The 19,538-nt window shown below is 36.2% G+C and overlaps 1 protein-coding gene across 4 annotated transcripts in view; it reads left to right on the top strand.

The window, feature by feature from the left end:
- Positions 1-17,335, top strand: part of CLOCK (clock circadian regulator) — a 56,387-nt gene extending 39,052 nt beyond the window's left edge. For 3 of the 4 annotated variants that reach the window (XM_074904834.1, XM_074904835.1, XM_074904836.1), the window contains 12 exons: positions 1,091-1,173; positions 1,395-1,501; positions 2,158-2,305; positions 2,525-2,600; positions 3,533-3,674; positions 4,073-4,173; positions 5,107-5,196; positions 6,115-6,273; positions 7,753-7,959; positions 9,138-9,346; positions 9,633-9,894; positions 11,870-17,335. In XM_074904834.1, coding sequence (XP_074760935.1) covers positions 1,091-1,173; positions 1,395-1,501; positions 2,158-2,305; positions 2,525-2,600; positions 3,533-3,674; positions 4,073-4,173; positions 5,107-5,196; positions 6,115-6,273; positions 7,753-7,959; positions 9,138-9,346; positions 9,633-9,894; positions 11,870-12,052 — 1,767 coding nt within the window. In that variant the 3' untranslated portion in view covers positions 12,053-17,335. Of the gene's footprint in view, positions 1-1,090; positions 1,174-1,394; positions 1,502-2,157; positions 2,306-2,524; positions 2,601-3,532; positions 3,675-4,072; positions 4,174-5,106; positions 5,197-6,114; positions 6,274-6,379; positions 6,415-7,730; positions 7,960-9,137; positions 9,347-9,632; positions 9,895-11,869 lie in introns of all 4 variants that reach the window. The other variant, XM_074904837.1, reaches the window with a different exon arrangement.
- Positions 17,336-19,538: the final 2,203 nt, after the last annotated feature.

Here is a 19,538-nt window from a genome sequence, read left to right as displayed (position 1 = left end):
AACAACAGTTAGTCTTCTACTGTATTTTTCTGCAGGAATATTTTAGTTATAGGTGTTTGCAGAGCAGCAGTGTGCTTGTCTGTCCATGTCTGTTGTGAATATTATGTCAGTGCAGCAGCAGTTTCCGTATTTTAGTCTTTAGGAAACTGTTGTGGTACCTGATCATCAATAGTCTGCTGCATTCCTGGCAGTGGGAATACCATTGCAAGCTCCAACAAGTGTGGCAAACATCTGCAGGTGTCCAAAAAAGGAAGATTTACTGATCTCTATTTTTATTGTAATTCTTTGAGGGGTGTATTTGTATGTATTCCATCATCCATCTTTCTTCTTGTAAGGCAGTACTAGAGGAGTTTGCAGAAGAACCAACTAGCTTGGGGTACTTAGCTTCCTTACTGTCTCAGCATGAGGCACGGTACTTGTGGGGCATCTTTACCTCTCTGGAAGGGGACAATAGAAACTGACTGACAAGCACTGATTTCACATATGTCTGAGCAGAATACATTTTAAATTATGAACAAAATACCTTGAGGATTTGTTGTAATAGTGGAAATACAATTATTCTCTTACTTTTAATGAGTTCTAAACATAAGAATAGTGTGTTATTTGTAGTACGTGTCCATGCCCTTAAGACAAAGTGATTTAAAATACTCTGTATTCAATAAAAGGAAGAAACCTGTTCCTAAACTCAAAATAACTTGCCCATCTTGCTGGTGTTGGTTTTTACCCATTGGAAACATATACTGTAATCAGTGTCTGATGAGAGTGTTTCATCTCTTTTGCTTGTTACAAGTTAAAAGTGTAACTGCAGGAACTATTGATTTCTGCCTTTCTGGTATCTGTGTTAGTAGATACTGAGCCTGAGTTTAATCACACACTGGAGTTGTTCCATTTAAATCAACTGAGTGTCAGCCTGACACAGCTGAGATTAGATTCTACCTCGCATCTAAACAAGCAAAACCAATGAAACTGTCTAAAAATAACGTTAAAACTATTGTGGAGTTTACTACCTTCTGTAAGTCTGAATTTCAAGAGTTTATGAATTAGAATAGAGCAGTTTTGAGAGAGTTTTTTTTTTTTTTTTACTTTTTAGGAAATGTGCAGTGTTGAAGAACCCAATGAAGAGTTCACATCTAGACATAGCTTAGAATGGAAGTTCCTATTCTTGGATCACAGGTGCAATTCCTTCTATGTATAGCAGCAATAATAGCTGAATCCCAGTGGTGGCTATAATATTTAGAGTTAACTAATCAGCATTACCTACTCATAGCTTGTGTTGGATTTAATTTTAGATTTTTTTCAGAGCACATACTGTAAACAAGAAAACATATAATGAAATAACTTTTGGAGGGTTTTTTGTGTAAAAATAAATTGACATTGATTTTTGTATTATTTAGGGCACCTCCGATAATAGGTTATCTTCCATTTGAAGTTTTGGGAACATCAGGGTATGATTATTATCATGTGGATGATCTAGATAATCTGGCAAAATGTCATGAGCATTGTGAGTATGACTAGATTGCTAAAACAAGCAAGTTTGCTTTATAGATGTTTGCTTTAAAGTTTGTTAAATTGTACAACTGTTGTACTGAAATTTTGTGATATATTTGAGTGAAGCATCTTTACTCCCATTCATTTGACATTATTGAGCTGCTGATCTTCATCTTTTTAATTTTGATCCAGAAGTACAAAACAGATTTAACTTTATCTTATAATTTAGAGTTTTCACTATGGTAAATTGGAGTGCACAGTACTATGATTAATATTTCTGCAGTTCTTCCAATAGCATTTAAAAGGCTCTGTGATGTTTAATAAATGCAAAAAATGTTTAAACATGTAATAGAATAAGATTTCTGTTTAGCTATGTTTTTCTTTATACAACTGCATTTAATTTTTTTGCACATAAATTTTTCACAATATATATTTTTCATATATATAAAACCCCACAAGAATGGAAGTTTGAGTTCTGCAGTTCTCTGAAAAATGCAGTGTAAATATTTTTTGGTAGAAAGCTCCAGTTTTAAACCTGTTCTTAGTCATTGTCATAATACTGGATTTAGACATGGGCTTTTGCATATGAATCTGGAAAATAATGTTTATTATGTAATTGCAATATTTACAGACTGGAAAGATGGTAAACTTTATTTTTCACTTTTACAGTAATGCAGTATGGGAAAGGGAAGTCATGTTACTACAGATTCCTTACAAAGGGACAGCAATGGATTTGGCTGCAAACACATTACTATATCACGTATCATCAGTGGAATTCTAGGCCAGAGTTTATTGTTTGTACGCACACTGTTGTAAGGTAAGTTAGTTTTTAAAAATCTGTATTAGAGAAATTCTAATGGTATGGGACCTGTATTGCTGGGTTTTTTGGAGGTAGAGAAATCATAGCAGTTTAAAGACTCATTGGGAAACTTCCAAGATACTTTGTAAGCAAGGTAGCTCTGAGGAGTTTGCTTTCTGAGGTATGTGTTTTAAATCATCCAAGAATACAGTAGTCATATTTGGTTTGTTCTTCTAGTTATGCAGAAGTTAGGGCAGAAAGACGACGAGAACTTGGTATTGAGGAGTCTCTTCCAGAGTTAACAGCAGATAAAGTGAGTGTCTTACACAATTTTATTTTACCTCTTCTTTATTTCATACTAAAAATAATATGTAAGCAAATATACAGCAGCAAAAAGTGGTTTGTAATTAAGTCATGATAGTAATTATTTTCATCTCTAAATAATACGACTATTTAAAATGATCAAAGAAGTAGTCTAGGAAGGGTGTTTGTTTAACTGTATTCTGCCCTAAACACTTACCCTCCTCTCTTCAGGAGTTCACGTGCATGTAGTTATAACATAGCAACATCCATAAGTCCTTATTAAGATCTGATTCCTGCAGAGTTTGATTCATAAATAAATGTTCTTCCTTACTGGAAGCACCCATAATCTGAAAAAACAAGGTCAACACACAAAAATGACTTAAAGAAAATTCACAAGATGAAAGCAAGATCTGTTCCTTTGTGTGACTCAGTCCCACTTCTTAGAAGTATACAAAATTAATTTTGAATTAATATCCTTGGAAGCAAAGTGAGTCTTAGATAAGCCAACTTGTGCAAGTTCTCTGTCGTGTTTTCCCCTGGCAGTTCAGAAATGTTTTCCCTTGACAGTTCAGCAAGTTTCATCTGATAGTGCTCCTTCTAGTGGAATTAACTCATCCTTTCTCAAAAGAATAATCAGTCGACTCATTACGCTGGTGTTGTGAATTGAGTTGCTAGGGAAGGAGGTCAGCTCAGCAGTGAGTTTGTGGCCTATGTCTGCATGCATTTTGGTTTCTAGGCTTATACAGCTTTGGTTTGGTTTCTTTTCCAAGGATAAATACCACAAATGGAAACTGAGCTTACAGATACCAAACAGGCCACTACTTCTGCAATCACCTGTATAATGGGGTTGATTAGACACAGCATGGTCTTAGGTATTTACTAACAGAAATATACATTGTGTACTGAATCAGATAAAATAATTGTTTGTGTGTGTCTCTTCAGAATCAGGACTCTGGGTCTGACAATCACATAAACACAGTAAGTCTCAAAGAAGCACTGGAAAGGTTTGATACCAGCCCCACACCTTCTGCTTCCTCCAGGAGTTCAAGAAAATCTTCACATACTGCAGTATCAGATCATTCATGTAAGCACCAACTGTTGAAAATATAATTGTGTTCCTAGTGAAGGCCTTCTCTACTTACTTCCTTTAATTAAATGCATACTAGCAGTTAATCATAATTTCATGAAAAGTGCACAAATGAAAACGTCCTTTTTGATGGTTCAGAGATCTGATGACCACTCAGATTTTCAGAGGTTGTATAGTGTATTCTACTTCTCAAAGTACACTAGCAGACCCTAGAACACGCTGTTTTAGTCCATTAGATTGCATTATTGTTCTATCCAACAATAGGGTAAAAAAACAAGTCCAAGCCCAAAGGGTGTTTTTATACATTAAAAGCTTACTGTGATTTGGTTATTGGATTGCAGAATTGAGATTACTATTAATGTGTCTCTTTCTGTTGTAACTCTGAACATTGTCAGCAACACCAACTAAAATGACGGTGGACACTAGCACTCCTCCAAGGCAAAGCTTATCTGGTCATGAAAAGACTGCACAAAGAAGATCATCTCTGAGTAGTCAGGTAACTCTTCAGAGAAGAATTTTGTACTTAATCAGTGTAATTCACCTTTAAAAGCTATTAATAAATCCATATAACCTTTGTTTCATTTCTTCTGAAAACACATTTAAACTGTAACAGTTTCACTTGGAATACATGACTATCAGAATTGTATCATCAATGTGCAACTTCGGTGTATGACATTTTAAGAGAATGCAGTAATTAAACATATAAGTATTTTTGGCATTAGGGTTTGCAAGATTGTGTATGAATCTCTGCTTTCACTCACACGTAACTTCTTTCTATGATTCTGCATTTTTAATACATGTATGTTTATAAGCAATTATATAAATATAAATATATATATATATATATATATAAAATTGCCAACATAATGCTCTGTGTGTCCCTGTAGAGAATTCATATACACTTATGACTCTAAGAATATTAGTGAATACTTTCATATAGTTTCTGAAATCTTGGTAACATGAGAAGATGTCATGCTTCATGTACTTGGTGCTCATGTTCCAGTTGAACTAATACATTCACTTTAAAAACAGAATGCTTATTAAAATATGTATTTTTTTAATTATTACTTTAAGAATAAATCAAAGATGTCAACTTCCAAACTTGTTGAAAAAGTTTTTCCCTTACTACAAATAAGAGTTTTAAAACAGTTGTGATTTTAATTTCTGTTTTTCCTGGTTTATACCTGCTACTTCTATATATTTTTAGCAGTGGAAAAATTTTATATATATATAAAATGTATATAATCAATTGCTCTTGTGTTCTTAATTCTCCGGTACTTAAGGTTAGATATTTCGGGAAACATTTACTTGTTTCTATCATATGTTTATATGATGCTATTTTGGAATTGGCACTTTATGTAAAGAAATACTTCATGTCAGGTATGAAGTTAATTCTCTTCCAGTTATGGAACAATTTTTTTAATCCTAGTCTTTAAGCTCCCAGTCTCTTGGACAACCAGTAACACAGCCAACAGTGTCTCAGCCAGCAACTTTACAGCTCCAGTCTGGCATGTCCCAGGTATGGATTAAGTTGGTTTATTGTATATTATTTTTTTAATCAGTCTTGTTCTGAATGTAAGGTTAATTTCTGTTTCAGAAATTATGTTCTTTGGTGCCAAAGTCACCTTTAACATTACTTTCTTGAAATGATCAAATTCCCCAAATTTGACACTTTTCCTTTATTTTTTTTTCTTCCCATTATTTGTGTGGATATAGTTTTAAGCTTTGGCCATTAGAAACATAGATATAAACACAATTTAAGGTAAAATATTTTAGGACATGAATTTAAAAATCCATCAACTGTGCTGGTACTTTCCCCACATATGCTTGTAGCACAAGGCAACTTAGTCTGTGAAACACTTTTGTGAAATAAGAACAGTGGTATCAGGTTCAACCACAGATTTATGTCCTGTAGATAGGATATAAGTATCAAAAGGTTATATTGACTTGTGGCCTGTAGCAGATGTCTAGGGAAGAACAAAAGTGCCAAACATAGCTTCTCTGTGGGCTCAGCCTTCAACAGTTTGTGACTGAGGGCATTCCCAAGTTATTTTATATGTTTTAGCTCTGGGTGATTTTTTTTTTTCTTTGTAAACTGGTATAATTCTAATTTTTAACCTGAGAGAGCTTTAACATCTGCAGTACCTTGTAAATTACTAAGGCTTTTTGTAGTCTTGGTGATTCAGATACAAGTCAATTTCTTTTGCTATGGATTTTTTTCTTTTAGTTCACCAATTCTGATGGGTCAATTAAATGTGACATCAATTATATGTGAGTTCTGTGACATTTTCATACTAATTAATTTGTCCTCGGATTATGATTATTAGCAGTTTAAAAAGTGCTTGATTTCTTTGCTACTATGGAGGAGTGTATTTACTGCTTGTAAATAAAATGTCATTATTTTTGCTCAGCTTTTAATTTACTCATTGCACTACAGCCTGTGTTTCAGTTTTCAGCTCAATTAGGAGCTATGCAGCATCTAAAGGACCAGCTAGAGCAAAGAACACGAATGATAGAGGCAAATATTCATCGGCAGCAGGAAGAGCTGCGTAAGATTCAAGAGCAGCTTCAAATTGTCCATGGTCAAGGACTCCAGGTAAGTTAGTGTAACTCTTACAGGTTTGATTTGTGGAGAATTTAGACATCTAAAATGAGACTTTGGCACTTAATTCCACAAGGTGATCTTTCCTACCCCCTGTCAGCTGCCATCTGGACCTAATGTGCCTAAAATCCATAGCATCCAAAGCTGTTCTTCCCAAGGTACCTGCCATTTTGCTTCTGAATGTATCTGGAAGTGCCTCAGTGTATCTTTTCAGTGTTGTGAAGCTCGAGCCTAGCTTATGCCTAAACCTAAATATAAAAGGATGCAGTGGTTGTTACTTCTTGCAAAGTTTTACATTAGAATATTAATCCAAAATGTGCAAGATGAGCATTTATTTCCTCTTTAAGCTTGAAGGCGCCAAATTCGTACCTTTTGTTCCTTAAACTGTCCTACTGATGAGGCTGTGGTCTTCCTACACACCCTCCTGGTGAAGTGGTTCTACTTTGCATAGTGTTCTGAAGTAGTTACTGAGCCAGAAAGACAAGAAGTCTAGAGGGTGCATTACTCAGTCTAGCAGCTGACTACCTGATTTCTATATTTTAACCAGTATATTTTTTTCTAATTTTGTCATTCTCTTTTCAGCAGCTATCTTTGGGAGAAAATAATGACCCTATTTGTTTTTTCTAGTTAAAGAAAACCCTCCACTCCACAAAACTAAAAAATACCTTAATAATCTAAATGTTTTTGGTGTGGATTGTGAATAAAGAGTAGAAAAAAAAAATTCCTGGAAGTATTGAGTATGTTACTTAAATTCTGTTGGAAGAGTAGGAGTTTCTGGCATGTGCCATTTTCAGCGTTTTATCATGTCTAGCATAAGCCTGCCAGCAGTAGACTGCCTCAAAAGGAGAAATTCACAGTTCTTTTCCCATGCACTGTGGAGGGACCTCATTCAGGACTGTGGAAACGAGGGGACTTGTAATCTTCGGCATAACCTTTTGTAAAAACTCAAATATGTTTTTGCTGAATTCAGTTTATTGCAAAAATGTTGGAAAGTTCAATACAGTATAGTCATTGTGATTTCTTGATTGCCAAGGAAGATTACATTCTTGGTGCTATGCCTGGATCTATTGATTCTGAGATTTTCTTCATTTGAGTTAGTTTCACTGCTGGAGATCCTACAAATAGAAGTGTGATCTCAAATACATTTTGTCTTTAGACAGTTGTAGACTACATTACAAGTTAGTCTCCAAACAGTGCTTTTTTTTTAAGAACAAATATTAAACCTTAATGTTTATGGCTCTAGAAATCAGGATTCTGATTCTTATCAGTTACAGTAGCATCTCTGAACACTGACCTCATATGGGAGTTGGGCCTTTTGCTCTTGGTGGTTGCAATGCTGTTTCAACACTTCTAATAACTAAGATGAAACTTTATCTTATATTGATTTAAAATAATTAAGTTTAGTTTCTCTAAAACATTCTTGAACAATTAACAGATTTTTCTTAAAAGCTAACTTGTGGAACTTTTTTTAAGATGTTCTTGCAGCAGTCAGCTTCTGGACTCAACTTTGGTTCTGTGCAGCTTGCTTCTGGAAATTCTTCAAATGTTCAGCAGCTTACTCCAATAAACATGCAAAGTCAAGTTGTTCAGACGAATCAGACTCAAAGTGGGGTGAACACAGGCCATATAAGTGCTCCACACATGGTACAGCAACAGCCTTTGCAGACTACTGCAACACAGGTAAAATTCACATTATTGATTTTGCTGGATAGAATATATGCTGAAAACCATAGCTGAAACACAACAATATTTTCCATTACATCCCCCTCACAAATTTTTTTTGAACAACATTCTTTGAGTCATATTAATTTCTTCATGTTCCAGGTTTTACAGTTGAAATACGATGTTCTTGATAATGCAATTTTGTTTTTATTGTAAGACTCAGGCACGTAAATAATTAATAACAAGTAGGGTTTTTGAAAGGCAAATATCAAGAAAACTTTTAGCTTGCCTTTTTTTTGGAATGTCTATGAATTTTCTGTTGACAGAACACATAACATGAGATTTGTACTAGGTGAGTTTGACACCCAGTGTCCAGACAGCAAATAACTAGAAAAGCATAGGAACTGGACAGGCATATGTTGATGCTTCTGCAGTTGGTTTTTCTGCTCTTCAGCAATTTCAGTCAGATGCCATAGGTATGACATCTGTAACGCAATAGCCTTTTTCTTCTCTAAGTTTACTCAGTTTCTTTTGATTCCATGTGAACTTTTGAAATCCACAGTATCTCATAGGGAATTTTGCAGCTTTACTTTCTGTGAAATGTGATTATGTTTGTTTCTTAAACTTGTCACCCAGCTCATATACTTGGAAACACATTGAACAGCTATTAACTTTTCATCTTCTCAGTCATACATGATTTCAAAGTCCCCTGTCACATGTATTCCCACAGAAGCCTGTTCTTCAAGCTGAACACTTCTGGTGGGTTTGACCATTTTTTGTATAAAGTCTCCTTATGCCTCTGATCTCTGTTGTCACCCTCCTCTGTAATGTTATGCAAATTCCATACTTTCTTTTTGAGATTTGTGAAGAGACAGACTGGCAGTGGACGGCATTACCATCTCAGCAGTAAGCTAGTTCCAAATTTTCAAGTAAGAAATTGATTGATGTGAAAAATTCAGGAAAAAAATAACCTGAACAGGAGAAGCGGTTAATCTAAGAAATTTTCAGATGTCCAAGGGCCAGTCCCACCTCCAAATCCTCAGTCAGTAGAAATACCTCTGTACTTTAAATTAAGACTTCATTTGTAATACAAAAACATGGGCAGTTGTGAAGTATGGGCAATAAAAATGAGGAGGACAGCTGTAGTACCTGGCTGTTTTCAAATTACTCTCTCATGAAATATTTTTTCTTTTCAGCATAATCAACAAAATGTACTTAGTGGACATAATCAACAGCCTTCTCTTGCCAGTCAGTCACAGAACACAGTCCCGGCATCTTTGTATAACACTATGGTGATTTCTCAGCCAACAACAGGAAATGTGGTCCAGGTTCCTTCTAGCTTACCACAGAACAATAACCAGAATGCTGCTGCAGTAACCACTTTTACACAGGATAGACAAATCAGGTAAATCTTCAAGACCAATACTCAGATGACTTTCTGTAATTATAGGCTTACATAGCTACAAAAGGAGGTAAAGTAGCACTAAAAAATCACCTCATTTATTATTTAACTATATATGGATGCAACTGTTAAACTAAACTTTGCCCAAACTAACAAGTTCACAGGCTTACCAAAACCCATGTTGTTATAGCAAAGTATGAACCTGACAAACCTGCATTTCTCAAGTGCACATGATGCTTGATTGTTCTTTTTTCCTAAAGGGACTCCAAATGTCTTTTTCTATCAACAGATTTTCTCAAGGTCAACAACTTGTAACAAAACTTGTCACAGCCCCAGTAGCATGTGGAGCAGTAATGGTACCAAGTACAATGTTTATGGGACAGGTGGTGACAGCATATCCCACTTTTGCTACCCAACAGCAGCAGCCACAGACTTTGTCAATAACGCAACAGCAGCAGCAGCAAAGTCAGCAAGACCAGCAGCAGCAGCTCACCACTGTTCAGCAACCAGCTCAGCCACAGCTGACCCAGCACCCCCAGCAGTTCCTACAGGTAATGCAGCATTCTCTACAAATTTTTTAAAGTCCTGACACTTTAAGCATTGCTAGCTTATCCTAGGGGTGCTTTATCTGAAAAAACAGCTTGAATTTTCTTTTCATTCACATATTAATGCAAGAGGTATGAGAGATGATCTCAAACAGAATTGGTTGGGCTGGAAAGCAGTATGCAGACCAAAGCAAGACATGTCCCCATAACTTGAGGCATGAACATCTGTCTAGGCTACAGCAAGTAACCTTGTTAGCAGAGAGTAGATAAGAACTTTATTTTAGTGGCGAAAGAAGAGAGATTGGATCAAAAGAGAAGGAAAGCAAAACCCAAGGAGTTTAGAGATAGGAAATCTCAAAAGGCAAAGAACCAGAAGATAGAAAGAATTGATGAGGAAATCTATTGCCACTTGATGCCAGTTAATCACTGGCACATAAGCTCACTGAGCAGGTGATGGTCATGAGAGAGATACAGTGGTAGCTAGAACACTAGAGAGGAAGTGCCTCCAAGAAGACATGGGTTAAAAAACATATTAATTTGGCCTCTGATGTTGCCTTCTCTAAAGAAAGATAAATTCTATGTAACCATCATGATGGAGTTTGTGCACATTCTTAACATTCTTTAACTACTCTGGGAATGTAAATTTATTTTTTTACTCTTTAAGAGTATACATAATTAAAAGTCCTTATTTTGCAAGTATTTCTCACTATGTGTAGTCTCCCATTCACATTAAATTTGGGATCCTTTGCATAGGTGGAATATATACAAATGCAGTAGGTAATTCGAGGCTTAACCTACATCTATATGCACAAGGAATAGTTACAGTTCTGTTTAGGGCTGAGTAAAATTTTCTTTCACTAGGTCATTGACAGAAAATACTGCCTTGTTGAAAAAACCTCTCATGGAAACATACCGATTTCAGTCATGCATCAGGCAAAGGCTTTTCAGCTGCAAGCTGACTCTCAAAAAGATTGCTGACAAATACCTAGTGATTTGAATTTCAGCACTCATTCATGTAGTGGGAGACTCTTGAACTGAATCAAACCAGAGCACAATTTGAATGTGTTTCCTGACAGGTCAGATAAATGCTGTAACAACAGTGCTGTTTAGCCAGGTTGGTAGTGTCTGTATCTCTGTTTCTAAATTTAAAAGTTTGTACAATTTTGGCTTAATTCTGGTGAAACAGAAGCTTTGTAAAAGATGATGATCTCCAAAGGTCTGTTCCTGCCCAAGAATTTCTTTATAGGCAAAAGTTTAGTGTTTTTAATACAAACCCTTAAAGTGCTAGAATTTGAAGTGAAGCAAATGCTCTTTTAAAGGGGAGAAAAGTGCTTTTCCTCTCTTTGCTCACGGGAGCTTCTTACAGTCTGATTCTGCAGGTGCAGCAGTCGATGTAGTTTACTCTCTGCTGCAGAACACGTTTCGGGATTGAGATGTCCAAGCGCATTTATATCCATTCTTCATGGCTTTTCTTCAGTAACTGTCATCTTTTAGTTCTAAGGAGATGAATATTAAAACTAAATACTATTTCCAGTAGTAATAAATCTCCTTCAAAGTGGATGTTTAAGTCTGCAAATGTGACACTTTCTCTGAATGTTCGTTTTGGCTGTAGGGGATAAATGTGGTTTGTGCCAACTCATGCACTTTTTTTTTTCATTTGACTGCAATGACAGCCACCTGCACTTGTTCAAGTAGATTAAGCCCTGTTACGCTCTTGTGGTTTGAAATGGAGACAAACTGCTATGTGTTCCTACCCACTGTCACAGGAAATTACGAAGACCAGTCACAGTTGCTTTATTAATTGGTCAGATGCTCTAATTAACTTTATTAGGATGAACTAATCTTTGCATTGTTTGCTCAGCTTAAACAACCAAATCAAAAGTTTATTTTGATTGAACCCTTACGAAAAGTTAAAAAGCAGCTTAGGACTATGTTTCTCAGTACATCAGGAAAACCAAACTTTTCTGTTTCCATGTTTTAGACATCCAGGTTACTTCATGGAAATCAGTCAGCTCAGCTTATCCTCTCTGCTGCTTTCCCACTACAACAAAGCACTTTTACTCAGTCCCACCACCAGCAGCATCAGTCTCAGCAGCAGCAGCAGCAACTTGCACGACACAGAACTGACAAGATGTCTGATCCTTCCAAAGTTCAGCCACAATAGTGTGGGGCTCTGCCTCTTTTTAAAGTAAACTGCAAGGAGGGAGCTGGTCCACAAGCAGTTGCACTGAGGCTACAGAGGTAGCAGTACGAAGGCTTTCTAACATGGTGTTGAGATCTACTTCTAACTTCTGGAATCTGTTAAGAAAAGCCACAAGACGATGATGGGACATGGCCAACTTTGATAGTTGCCCCAGTTTCTGTGTTCTAAAGGATTTGCTGCCATGTGTTAATTTGTCCAGGTGAAATCAGAAAATGTGACTGAAATGCTGAAAATATTGGTATTTTTATCAATCCTGTACATTTTTAAAGTATTAAAATGGACATGGAGCAATTGTTTGAATTAGCAGGAAAAAAAAATGCCAGGAATATAGTCCAAAAACCCATCTAATTTTTTTCAGATGATTATGGGACAGTAAATATTTTGAAAATGTTGTGTGAAATCTAGTTCTCTGTTGTACAGATGCTGTAAAATATTGTGTATATGTCTGCATAAAAGGAGAAAGAGCAAAATATTTTATATGATGCATGAAAATGTAATCTGTTATTTGTAGGTTTGAATATGTTTCCTTGAATTCTCACGCCAGACTCAGACTAATGTTTTCCTCTGTTCTACCCTTTCGTTTACAACATGATGCATCATTATTTTCACCCGTAATGTGGGCACAAGTCTCTTGTTTGTGCTTTGTCTGTGATGTCAGGGTTTGTTCGGTGAGGTATAGTGTGTTGGTTAGTTGACTTCTTGAGGTTAAATTATTGATGAAACTGTTTGAACTGGTGATCATGCATCAGGGTTCAGGACATTCAGATTCATAAATATCATCCATCATTTCATAATTAATTCATCATTTTATTTGAAAAATAGGAATTTGCACTGCTTTCTTGCGGATGGTTTGGAATTTTATTCCCCAGAGCTATCTTTTGATATAGTTCATAGTTGGAAATATTTATGTAAAAGGTTTAAAAAAAAAAAGACAGTAATTTTCAAGAATGTTTCAGTTATAGGAGTAATTTGCACAAAAATATATTTACATTTAATAACCTTTTGGGCACTTTTTAACCACTTTGTGGTAAGAATTGTAACTTGTTAAAATATGTTGGAATCTTTTTATTCTCCTTCAAAAATTAGTCAGAACTAATTCAGGGTCATTTTAACAACAACAACAAAACCCATAGTGCCTTGATTTTAATTCAGGTGATAATGTTGAACATCTTGAATTGCAATGTCTTGAATCTGTAACCATTTTCAATTTTGAAGTCTTAGTACATTGTCAACCAAACCTGTGTATTTACTTCATAGATACTTCTGTATTGTGTTGATTTCAATAATGGTCTGAATTGAGACCATGAGCATTTTTGAGTGGTACTCTCCCTCAAACACTAGCCAGAAACAGAGGAGTCTAAAATCTCAGATCTTGAAGGTAATACTCTTAAAAGATCAGAAAATCTAGAAGTACAGAACTCCTTTTGCAGGAGAAGGAATAGTAAGCTGATTTTTTGGGAGCTTTTTCTGATATTTTTTTTTTAATAATTATGGTAGCATTTAAAGTGTGTTTTAGGGGAGATCATGATTGCATTTAACACTACCAGGCTATTGATTTAAGAGATATCACTGAACTAAGACTTCAGAAGGCAACTTCACTTTATAAAGAAAATAAAAAGTTCCAACAGATATGCTATTTTAAGTAAATGTTCAGTAGGTTTTTAGGGTACTAGTTTGTGGAAACCAGAACTTCAGAAGAAAATGAATAAATGCTGATAGATCTGATAATTAAAAACAAAAACAGTTAAAGCAGTTAAAATTAGTACTAGGGAGAGAAAGCTGGGTAAATCTTGAATACTGAGAAGGGAGTTGAGTGAATGTAACTAAATGGTGATGGACTGTTTTGTACTATGAAGCAGTTTGATTGTATTACTGGATGAACCAAACCCACAGGAAGATAATACCAGTTTAGCCAAGCATTGGATACAGTTGGTTACGTTTTGAGGCTAGCCTTTGCCTCTGCACATGTCCCATCATTAGATCTTTGTTGTTCCCCAGTTATAAACCAAGAGTTCGACACCAAAAAGCAGAGTAGTGAACAAGGAAGGAGAGCATGATAAACAGTACCAAAGAGAATCAGATTGCTTCCTGCTCCAGGAAGCCTCTTGCAACCTGGAGCAAGGAGCCAATACCAAACATAGCAAGGAACACTTCCCCTTCTTTAAAGGGATTTCTGGCTTCTCTGGGCTAGAATAATTGTCAGAAACCTGCTTCTGCAAAATTCTCTGTAAAGAAATCCTGCCTTGCTCTACTATCCCTACCACACCATTCCACCTCTTTCTAAATTAAGCTGCGTTGACTAGAGGTCTGTGCTTATCAGTACTTTTGCTTAATGGAAAATAGGTTAGGTAATTTTTTTTTAACCAATTACAATAATAATATAGCACTAAAAAAGAAAACTGGGAGAGCTTTAATAGTGCTGTTAGAACTATTGAATAGTGGTAAAACAGGTTTATTAAGCTATTATGCTGAGAATTACAGAAAATAGAGATACCAGCCAGACGGTTAATGATGCAGCTTTTTATATAAAGCTTCATTTAAACGTCTCTTCCCATTTCCCCCTTCCCAGATACTCTGGTGTGCTGCTACAGGTCTGTCAGTAAAAAGGCTAAACTAGGTGAGGGAGAAATTAGATGATGACAATAGCACAGCTGCTGAAAGAGAACTATAGAAATGTACGCTTTGATCAAGAAACTTTCTGTAACCTCAGAGAGAGGTCATTCAATTACAGAACTACCAGCTATTAGTGAAAGTATAGAAGATGGGAAAATTCAAAGAAACTGGAAAAATACAGCACGTATTCGAAAAATTCCTGCCATGAATCAGGCAAACTTTTTACAAAAGCAAGTATGTAGAACTTGGTCCATATTCTGTGCAAGTATGCAGATGCTTTGTTTCACAGCTAGTGACTAAAAAGTGTATATTTAAAGGGTCTGCAAGCTTCCCCTGTTGCTGAACCAATTGCTGAACTGTCCTTCATTTTTAGTGGGAAGAGGACCAGGCTACTACCTCTTTCTTAATCAGCCTTTTGCTTCTGCCCGACTCATTTACTACAGTTATAGACTTATTTGCAACATCCTAATAAATAGCATGATAATGAATGCTGTGATGCTGCAGGTTCTGGAGTGTAAATGTTACAGAATGACTCTGACAGAAGGGAAGGAGTCTGTTAAGGAGAGGATTGTATTTATGAAGTAACGAGCTGGTGGTACATAATGGAGTGGAAAAGATGGGATAGTTGCATGGAGTTTAGGAGACAGACATTGCCTGCGATGGGTGAGGATTTGAAGAAAAGTTTCTAGGATAACTTCAGAGAAAATGAATATAGCTATTTTTATATTATATTTAATATATATTATATTTGTATATAAATATGAAAGGATTCTAGTAGGAGCTCTCCATATGCCTTCCATTTCATCTAGAAGGTTTACCTTCTGCACTATGGTTCCAGTGTGTCACCACCTTCTGTGGGCATCTTGCCTACTGCCAAACACCAAAATTAGTAACCCAGTATCCTTACAAGAGATAGGTTTCGTTTCAGCTTTATGTAAAAACGAATAAAATAAAGCTATATCAGGCAGTTTTTCACAGAAAAAGAAATTCTTTTAAGATTCAAATAGCACTTTCTTTTTTTTTTTTTTTTTGAGTAATAACAAGCACTTTACTGAAAAGACTATTTGAAAACAGTTTATTTCTTTAGTCACTGAAACTGTTAAAGGGGGAGGGGGCATCAAGGAATAACATGCATAAAACTGTCAAGAGAGACATTTCTGAAAAATGTTTCTTTAATATGGTGATCCTTTGAGGCTCAAAGTGCAAGATTAAAAAGGCTTCTAAAACCAGTTGGCTTTGTGTTTTATATGGCCAGGGGAAGGGATTAATGATGATAGCTTCCTTGGAAGGAGACTTTTTAAGTTGCACAGTTGCCTATGAGAGAGAATCATCTGGAGGCTTCTTTGCCTGCTCAGTAGTTGTAAGTGTCCCTTAGGATTACAATTTGTGTGAAAGTGTTCTGAAGGTTTTAAGATGTGGCCTTTTTCAAATGTTGAAGTTGTTTCAAGAACCATTTATATTTTCAGAGATTTAACCCAGGTATTGTTATGAGTGTTTTAAATGTCGTGGCATCAGGAGATGTCAAACATGTCAGATTTGTAAGTTTCTTTATTTGAAATCATTATTAAAATAAGATGTACAGTCAGAGGGCTGGAAAAACGGTTATTTTGATTAAAAGGGAAAAGAGACTAGTTTTAATAATTAACCTTTTATTTTTTTACTTATCCCAGGTGGAAGAAATTTAAAGAGAATTAAATGAATTGGATTAAAAAAGACATATTTAAACAAATTGTAGTAGATGAGACAACCGTGAGAGGACATTTGAAATTGTTGTCATCCATGAGAATGGATAGTTGCTTTTTCACTGTCATGATTTTTAACACTACATTCCTTGTCTTCTTTTTTTTTTTAACAGGTGATGTTAAGCTCTGCTATGTTTCATGCTATGTCATCTGCATGAACTTTGCCAGCATGATATGCTATATTCAAAGAAAATGTACCTAAATAAAAAGGGGGGGGAAACACAAAACACTGTGTCTGAACAAAATACTGTATGGCCTAATTTAAAGACCCCAGCTAAGACTGAGAGATGCTGCATTAATAGACAATCAATGGGTAATTATTTATGAAACATTTTTGGGAATGGTCTTAAAGATGTTACTGCTTTGAAAGCAGTTGGTGAGTTGTCTTTTTTAACAAGAAAGGTAAAAATTATTTATTTTCAAATATATCAGATTGAATTTTGAGTTTTTAAGCAGTGTTGATTTCACAGTGTCTTGGGTTTCAGTTTTGTATTTTTTTAACTGGCATTGGATTTGTATACATAAAAGAAAACAAACAAAAACCCTAGTGCCGCTCATATTGACGTCAGGAAATGTAGATACAGTTCCCTGGTGTTCATGTGACCATTACTAACTGTCAATTTTTTAACTGAATAAATGTAACTCATTTAAAATTTTGCTTTTTGTAGCTTCTAAGGTTCTAGAAGGTTTTTTTCTGAGTTGCTTGATGTCAGTTTTAGCCCAGTTTCACAGTGAAGCACTCTCTTACCCTTCCCACGACTATAATGAAAGCACTCTTGCTTCCCCACCCACAGAACCGGCTTGTGAGAAGTTGCTTGATGTTGATTTTATTCTCTCTCTCCTACCCGGGCAAATGACTTGTGAGATTTCAGTAAAAACACATACTGTATTTTTTTTCCTTGTCTTATCTCTGTATCTCTTTATAAATTGATGCCCCACTGTAAAGGATAGAGACCTTTTGATTTGTGTATTTACATTACCGCCTTGGAATTTACTCATGCAGCACTTCCTTGAATGTGCACAACTTAAAACTACTTTTATATCTTCATGTGCACAGTCCCTGTTCTCTCCAGATGATGGAGCAGCACTGCAAAGAGTTCGTATGCACATTGGGGTGTTCATCGAGCATAGCCCTTCCCTTACGTTCTGGCATGGGCAAAACACCCATCTTTTAATTCTTTCAACTCCCCTCCCAGGGTATTCCTTCTGCTGGTGAATTGTCAAAGAAGAATATTTTTAAAGGAGTAGAGGTGATCAAAAATTCAGCTGTGCCACTGAAAAAGGAAGCAGAGCCATTTTTAAAGTCTGTAGTTCTTTAGTGTGATATTACACAGATGCCCATGTGAAGAGATTGATCTTTTGCCTTTGGGAATTAAATTATACTTGTCCAAGTTGTATATTACTTCTATATGCCATAAACCCCCTGTGCCCAGGAGTCAAAACAAAATTAGCTATAGAAGTGCTGTAATTGTAGTTAAAAATCTGTCAACACCCACCAGCGATAAGACCAATAGCATGTGACAAACAAGATAATCAGTTTTCTTAAAATTGAACTTTGGAAATATCAATATATTTTTCCATAAACTTATCAAGAAGAAGAGCTGTAATAACTGCTGCCACACCTGAAGCAATGCTGTTCAATGCCTTTTTGTTGTCATGCAAACATAGAAACAAAACCCATGCTTATACGAGAATGCAACTGTTAAGTACTTGTAAAGATTAGCAATCCAAAGGTTAAATTGCACTCCTGAGTCTCAGGCATTAGTGATATAAGTTCCAGAACATTTCAGCTGTTGGAGGGTAACATAGTAAGAATAAAAATTTCCACCAGCTAGTCTTATTAGCATTCTTTGTAGCACACTGTCTATATCACTGTCAGACCCTTTGGCAACTATGTTTTCACTTGGGAAGTAAATTTAAGCAATCCTGAAGAAATACTCATCTATGGTACATGCCACATATAGATGGAAATGTTACAGGTTAAATGTAACCTCTATCTACATTAGCAAAAGGCTGTCGTCATAACTTGCCAAGAGTGCTGACTTCAGAGGCTTGTACAAGGTCATTTGTGGAGAAATGTCATGTCAGTATGGCAAGTGCCATTACATCATTTTTTTCCATGTCTCTGGAAATTAAGGATAATTTGTGTTACATTAGGATGAAACTGCCTGATCCTCTTAATTCAAGACTGGAGATTTTTTTTTTTAGTATACAGTATCTGGGACTAACATGTATAGGCTCAACCACCTTTCTGGAAATGTGTTGTAAATCTGCTCACATGAATACAATGGCAGCATTCCAGCTGCTGCGCAGCCGGCTAGAGGTGCAGCTGAGGTGAGGGGAAGGCTCTGCAGCAGCAACCTGCCTCTTACAGCATTTGGTGAATAGCACCCCTCATTAACTTTCAAGTTCCCAGGCTTGGTATCTGGCTAATAGATCTCAAAGCAGCAAACCCAAGCACCCACCCAGCACATACACACCTGGTAGCATTACCCTAGGAAGAGCAGGCTTGCTTGTGAACTGGACCTACTGTACTTTGGTTCCATAGGTTTCCTTTGAAAAAAACTTTGTCCTGGCAGGGCAGATTAGACGTTTACCTTAATCTTCACTTACTGCACTTTGCCACATACCCTGGAATGAGACAGGTTTTACCTAAGGGTTGGGAATAACAAGCACAAGCTTTTCTCATTTTAAACATCTCAGTTAACTTAAGATTTTTTTTCATCCCAGTAGAGCTGACCATCCTTTTGTTTCTGTTGCCTAGAAATGAGTACCTGCAGGCAGCGTGCACTTTTAAACTCTGCTGTGTGCACATGCAAAGATGCAAAATCCTGCTTTAGAGGCTGCTTTGGAGGCTCCTTTGGCAGCGACTGAAATCAGCTGCATCTCACCCAGCAGGGAGAGCTTGCAGGATGGATGGGAAACCTGTGGTGGACAGTTCCTATGTCCCATGTTGCAGATGCAATGATTTGCAGAGCCTTCCCTTCAACACCTAAACAGGCACTGGCTGCATTTTACATTCTCCAGCTATAAAAGAACAAGAAATTGCATAGGACTGTGGCAAGGTAACTAGCAGAAGTTTTAATTGTTTC

Source organism: Athene noctua, chromosome 4, assembly GCF_965140245.1.
Source record: "Athene noctua chromosome 4, bAthNoc1.hap1.1, whole genome shotgun sequence".
NCBI lineage: Eukaryota > Metazoa > Chordata > Aves > Strigiformes > Strigidae > Athene > Athene noctua.
This window is presented reverse-complemented; position numbering and strand designations above follow the sequence as displayed.